The sequence below is a fragment of the Triticum urartu genome, unplaced genomic scaffold (assembly GCF_003073215.2).
Source record: "Triticum urartu cultivar G1812 unplaced genomic scaffold, Tu2.1 TuUngrouped_contig_8182, whole genome shotgun sequence".
In the NCBI taxonomy this organism is placed as follows: Eukaryota; Viridiplantae; Streptophyta; class Magnoliopsida; order Poales; family Poaceae; genus Triticum; species Triticum urartu.
Window position 1 is genome coordinate 793 of NW_024119104.1, and position 6,708 is coordinate 7,500.

The following is a 6,708-nucleotide window of genomic DNA, read 5'->3' on the forward strand; positions in this document are numbered from 1 at the left end:
GGGTACATTTGTCAGAACACTATTCACAATTTTTACACCATTATCGATATCTATTCACACAACTAATACACATGCATATTGATCTCCTTCTTAACAGTTCAGAGAGGTGCGGGAGCAGCTCCTACCAGAGGAGCGCATAGAAGCAATTCAAGAGGAAATAGCGGGATTTTTGCTCGACCAGGTCATAGATCCCAAAGGAGAATACTATTACCTGCTACCGCCCCCATGAACCACTTCCAATTGTCATCGTGCTCCGAAGGCACCAATTAGGCTAATGACACTGGCTCCGAAAGCACCAATTAGGAGAAATTGTATATAGCTAGTATTTTCGCATAACGGGACCAAAACCCGCTGCCTTACCACTTGGCCATGCCCCATTTCGGGTTTTATGTGACACTAATAAACACTAGTATGTTTATTTGTTATTCTTCAATACCATTTCAATTACATAAAAAAGGAGGGATATTCTCTTGCTAGTATTCTACACATGCGGATAATATAGAATCAAAAAATGCATTGATCATTACATGGAATTCTATTAAGAAATTATATGGAAGTCGAATTTATTCCACTCTCATTTGAGAGTGCGAATACAAGGAGGTATTTTGTGTTTGGGAAAGTCCGAAGAAAAAAGATTTTGAATCTGCCTTTTCCTTCTTTCCCTTAAAAAAATAACTCAAGAAAAATCCAATTATTTACTCTACAAGAATGAAATGCTTGTTATGCCTAATATACTTAGTTTAACCTGTATCTGTTTTAATTCTGTTCTTTATCCTACTAGTTTTTTCTTTGCCAAATTACCCGAAGCTTATGCAATTTTCAATCCAATCATGGATATTACGCCTGTTATACCTCTATTCTTTTTTTTCTATTAGCCTTTGTTTGGCAAGCTGCTGTAAGTTTTCGATGAAATCTTTAGTAGTCTGTATGCCAAATTGAATGATGTGTTCATTCCAAAAAAAATTAAAATGGGTAAAAGCCGAGAAGTTTTATATTTTTATATTATGAACCTTCGATTCTAAAATTTAAATTCTTCTACATTGAATGGGTAGCTACAGCAATAAATTTGGATCAGCCTTTCTACTCCCCTGCACCTAGGTTGAGCAGGTACCTAAAGGTACCTACACAATACCTAACCACCTAACCCTATTTTTGCTATTGATAAGAGTGCTTATTATAAAAGAATTCTTGCAATTTTTTTCAAGAATTCTTTTTTGCATTTTTAGGTATAAAAAAACCATCCTAGTGGATCCGTGTGGTAAGGAAAAACTGGTAATCTATTCCTTAAAAAAAAATCTTGGAGATTATGTAATGCTTACTCTCAAACTTTTTGTTTATACAGTAGTGATATTCTTTGTTTCACTCTTTATCTTTGGATTCTTATCTAATGACCCAGGACAGAATCCTGGACGCGAGGAGTAAAAATTCAGTTTTTTTTCTTATTGGGTTTGTTTCGTACATTTATCTATGAGAAAATCCGGGGGTTAGAATTCTTTCCAATACGAAAGTCCCAAATGATCCAAGGGAGCGGAAAGAGAGGGATTCGAACCCTCGGTACAAAAAAATTGTACAACGGATTAGCAATCCGCCGCTTTAGTCCACTCAGCCATCTCTCCACGTTCCAAAGCGAAAGGTTTCCGTGATATGATATAGGCAAGAAATAAGAAATAACGGTTGCAAAAAACCCCTTTTTTTTCTTTCAAAAGTCTATAAAAATTATATTGCCAATTCCATTTTAATTATATTCTTTTTTCTTAATGTTAATAAAAAAGAAGAAAATTCTTGTTTTTTCTTTCTAAAAATCGATATTGGCCGAGAGACAATCAAATAGATTTTCTCTTTAGCGGGCATTTCCATATAGGACTTGTTATAATTATAATAAAACAAGCAGGTTATATAAAAAACGCTTTTTTGTCGATTATTTATCAAGAAAGCAAAAATGGTTCTTATCAAATCCACCATAAAATTGGAAAGAAGCATAAAGTAAGTAGACCTGACTCCTTTAATGATGCCTCTATCCGCTATTCCGATATATAAATTTGATGTAGATGAAATTGTATAAGCGAATTTTTTTTATTTCCTTAGACTTAGACCGCGCAAGACAAGAATGTTACGCTATTTACGATTTCATATTCCTGTTACTAGATGTTCTATAGGAATAAGAAGAAATCGCAACTCCTTTGCGCTACACATAAAATTGGATTTTGAAGGTCCATTTTTTTCTTCAGAATCCTCTATTATTTTAGTTCTTCCACCCATGCAACAGAGAGGGAATGGGAAAAGAAGGGTTACTTTTATTTGCATTTTCCCCTTAAAAGATAGACAATGAAATAGGAGTCTTGGAATAATGCTGAATTCAAAGGTTTCTTTCTTTCTATAGTATAAGAAAAACAATTTATTTATATTTCTATAGTATAAGAAAAACAAATCGAATCAAATTCATGGATTTACCACGACCTCGGTTGTGACTGTGACTCCATAGATAAAAATGGGAAATTTCTCTCTTCGAGACCATTGAAAAAGGGCATTGAACGAGAAAGAAATCGTCCACAGATAATAAAACTATCATATGCCTTGGAAAGTGATATGAGGTGCTTGGAAATGGTTGAAGTAATTGAATAGGAGGATCACTATGACTATAGCCCTTGGTAGAATTCCTAAAGAAGAAAATGATCTATTTGATACTATGGATGACTGGTTACGATGGGACCGTTTCGTTTTTGTAGGATGGCCTGGCCTATTGCTCTTTCCTTGTGCTTATTTCGCTTTACGGGGTTGGTTTACAGGGACAACTTTGTAACTTCTTGGTATACCCATGGATTGGCTAGTTCCTATTTGGAAGGTTGTAATTTCTTAACCGCAGCAGTTTCTACCCCTGCCAATAGTTTAGCACACTCTTTGTTGCTACTATGGGGGCCCGAAGCACAAGGAGATTTTACTCGTTGGTGTCAATTAGGCGGTCTATGGACTTTTGTAGCTCTCCACGGGGCTTTTGCACTAATAGGTTTCATGTTACGCCAATTTGAACTTGCTCGGTCTGTTCAATTGCGGCCTTATAATGCAATCTCATTCTCTGGTCCAATTGCTGTTTTTGTTTCTGTATTCCTTATTTATCCACTGGGGCAATCTGGTTGGTTCTTTGCGCCGAGTTTTGGCGTAGCAGCGATATTTCGATTCATCCTTTTCTTCCAAGGATTTCATAATTGGACGTTGAACCCATTTCATATGATGGGAGTTGCCGGAGTATTAGGTGCGGCTCTGCTATGCGCTATTCATGGAGCGACCGTAGAAAACACTCTATTTGAGGACGGTGATGGTGCAAATACCTTCCGTGCTTTTAACCCAACTCAAGCTGAAGAAACTTATTCAATGGTCACTGCTAACCGCTTTTGGTCCCAAATCTTTGGTGTTGCTTTTTCCAATAAACGTTGGTTACATTTCTTTATGCTATTTGTACCCGTCACCGGTTTATGGATGAGTGCTATTGGCGTAGTTGGCTTGGCTCTGAACTTACGTGCCTATGACTTTGTTTCCCAGGAAATCCGTGCAGCGGAAGATCCTGAATTTGAGACTTTCTACACCAAAAATATTCTTTTAAACGAGGGTATTCGTGCGTGGATGGCAGCTCAGGATCAGCCTCATGAAAATCTTATATTCCCTGAGGAGGTTCTACCACGTGGAAACGCTCTTTAATGGAACTTTCGTTTTAGCTGGTCGTGACCAAGAAACCACCGGCTTTGCTTGGTGGGCTGGGAATGCCAGACTTATCAATTTGTCCGGTAAACTGCTTGGAGCTCATGTAGCTCATGCCGGATTAATCGTATTCTGGGCCGGAGCAATGAACCTATTTGAAGTGGCCCATTTCGTACCAGAAAAGCCCATGTATGAACAAGGGTTGATTTTACTTCCACACTTAGCTACTCTAGGTTGGGGAGTAGGGCCAGGGGGGGAAGTTCTAGATACTTTTCCGTACTTTGTATCTGGCGTACTTCACCTAATTTCCTCCGCAGTCTTAGGCTTCGGTGGCATTTATCACGCGCTTCTGGGACCCGAGACTCTTGAGGAATCTTTTCCATTCTTTGGTTATGTCTGGAAAGATAGAAATAAAATGACTACAATTTTGGGTATTCACTTAATTTTGTTAGGTCTAGGTGCTTTTCTTCTAGTACTCAAGGCTCTTTATTTTGGCGGTGTATATGATACCTGGGCCCCTGGGGGGGGAGATGTAAGAAAAATTACCAATTTGACCCTTAGTCCCAGTGTTATATTTGGTTATTTACTAAAATCTCCTTTTGGTGGAGAAGGGTGGATTGTTAGTGTAGATGATTTAGAAGATATAATTGGTGGGCATGTATGGTTGGGTTTTATTTGTGTATTTGGCGGAATTTGGCATATTTTAACCAAACCCTTCGCATGGGCTCGCCGTGCATTTGTATGGTCTGGAGAAGCTTACTTGTCTTATAGTTTAGCTGCTTTATCTGTCTTTGGTTTTATCGCTTGTTGTTTTGTATGGTTCAATAATACAGCTTATCCGAGTGAGTTTTATGGACCCACCGGGCCAGAAGCTTCTCAAGCTCAAGCATTTACTTTTCTAGTTAGAGACCAGCGTCTTGGAGCTAATGTGGGATCCGCTCAAGGACCCACAGGTTTAGGTAAATATCTAATGCGTTCCCCAACTGGGGAGGTTATCTTTGGAGGGGAAACTATGCGTTTTTGGGACCTTCGTGCTCCATGGTTAGAACCTCTAAGGGGCCCCAACGGTTTGGACTTGAGTAGGTTGAAAAAAGACATACAACCTTGGCAAGAACGACGCTCAGCAGAATATATGACCCACGCTCCTTTAGGCTCTTTAAATTCCGTGGGTGGCGTAGCTACCGAGATCAATGCAGTTAATTATGTCTCTCCTAGAAGTTGGTTATCAACTTCTCATTTTGTTCTAGGATTCTTCTTTTTTGTGGGCCATTTATGGCATGCAGGAAGAGCCCGAGCTGCTGCAGCAGGTTTTGAAAAGGGAATCGATCGTGATTTGGAACCTGTTCTTTACATGAACCCTCTTAACTAAGATTTTCTTATTTATACCTGTTCTACTTTTTTTCTGTTCTGGCTCGGTTATTCCATCTAGCCGAGCCATTCATTCCTTTTTATGAAAGAAAGATAAGGGACAGAAAAAAAAAATAAATAAAAATGAAAGAAACAAACGTATTCAATAAGCAAAAGGAGAGAGAGGGATTCGAACCCTCGATAGTTAAAAATGAAAATGAAAGAAACAAACGTATTCAATAAGTAAAAGGAGAGAGAGGGATTCGAACCCTCGATAGTTCCTAGAACTATACCGGTTTTCAAGACCGGAGCTATCAACCACTCAGCCATCTCTCCACAGCCTAATCCTTATTTTACTCCTACAAATAGAACATAGCCATATAAAAAATAAAAAGATTTATTAGCCTCTAGAAAGATATCAGATACAAGTTCCTTTTCGATATATCTCTGTATACTGTATACACGGATACAGGATCCGCTATACCCGCTTGTGAAATAAAGAGTAAATAATCTCTTCTCACCCCCATATCCAAATAAAAAAGCGGTTTAAGTAATAAATTTGAATTAAAGAGAAGAATCAATGGATTCATGATTAAACCCCTCCTACTTCTTGTATTTTTTTACAATTTTGGTTTAAGTGAGGGATCAAATATGTAGTCAACTTTATTTGATGGTAGCTTGGAGGATTAGAAATATGACTATTGCTTTCCAATTAGCTGTTTTTGCATTAATTGCGACTTCCTCAGTCTTAGTAATTAGTGTACCCCTTGTATTTGCTTCTCCTGATGGTTGGTCAAATAATAAAAATATTGTATTTTCCGGCACATCATTATGGATTGGACTAGTCTTTATCGTAGCTATTCTGAATTCTCTCATTTCTTAAATGAAATTTGGTTAATATTTATTAACCCCATAAAAAAGAAATAATAAAGGCCATTTCTTCTAAAAAATTAGAATAGTGAGACGTATTAAAACGCAATTTGCGTTCCGAATTGCTAGCTCTTCTCTTTCAGTATTATGAAATTCCATTCCCATTAGAATATTCATTGACAGATAATAAAAAAAGGAAAACTCTAATATAATAGAAAATGAAATGAAACGGTCGACCGAGACATAGAAGGTCGACCCAGGCGGATATATGCTATAAAATATATATCGTAGCGAGCGTAGTTCAATGGTAAAATATCTCCTTGCCAAGGAGAAGATACGGGTTCGATTCCCGCCGCTCGCCCTCTTAATTTATCAAAGTACTATGATAAAAAAGTTTAGTCTAGTTAACTATTTAACTACTTATATTAAATTAAGTATTAATTAGGTGTTAGTCTAGTGCCGTATCCCTTACTATCTTACCCTTCCTTTGCATCTCACTCAAAAAAAGAGGGCGCTCCAGAGGCAGAAATAGAACTCGCCAACAAAGCTCCAAAAATTGGGTATTAACTGAGACAAACAACGGGCAAACTTTTTTTAAAGGGAAGGGAGAGGTAGACTGTCCCTTTCGTTCCGATAAAGAATCTTTTCCATTCTTAGGCTCAAATTTATTTCTCATCTCTGCAACTCGCGATTTTCGCGAGAGAACCAAATCCAAGTTGGTGAAGATCATAATTTGGGCTGGCACGGGGATCATTTGATCGATTTCCTTGATTTGATCGCTACTTAATGGGCGTGCGC

The 6,708-nt window shown here is 37.9% G+C and overlaps 1 protein-coding gene and 3 non-coding genes across 4 annotated transcripts; 2 read left to right on the forward strand and 2 right to left on the reverse strand.

The window, feature by feature from the left end:
- Positions 1 to 1,528: 1,528 nt before the first annotated feature.
- On the reverse strand, positions 1,529 to 1,616 carry TRNAS-GCU. Its single transcript has one exon. It is a non-coding gene; the product is annotated as a tRNA-Ser (tRNA).
- Positions 1,617 to 2,712: 1,096 nt separating this feature from the next.
- LOC125531820 (photosystem II D2 protein-like) lies at positions 2,713 to 4,066 on the forward strand. The gene has a single exon (XM_048696080.1). It carries the CDS (start codon positions 2,728 to 2,730, stop codon positions 3,691 to 3,693), a length of 966 nt encoding a protein of 321 aa, XP_048552037.1. The 5' UTR covers positions 2,713 to 2,727; the 3' UTR covers positions 3,694 to 4,066.
- A 1,222-nt stretch (positions 4,067 to 5,288) lies between these two features.
- On the reverse strand, positions 5,289 to 5,376 carry TRNAS-UGA. Its single transcript has one exon. It is a non-coding gene; the product is annotated as a tRNA-Ser (tRNA).
- An 824-nt stretch (positions 5,377 to 6,200) lies between these two features.
- TRNAG-GCC lies at positions 6,201 to 6,271 on the forward strand. Its single transcript has one exon. It is a non-coding gene; the product is annotated as a tRNA-Gly (tRNA).
- Positions 6,272 to 6,708: the final 437 nt, after the last annotated feature.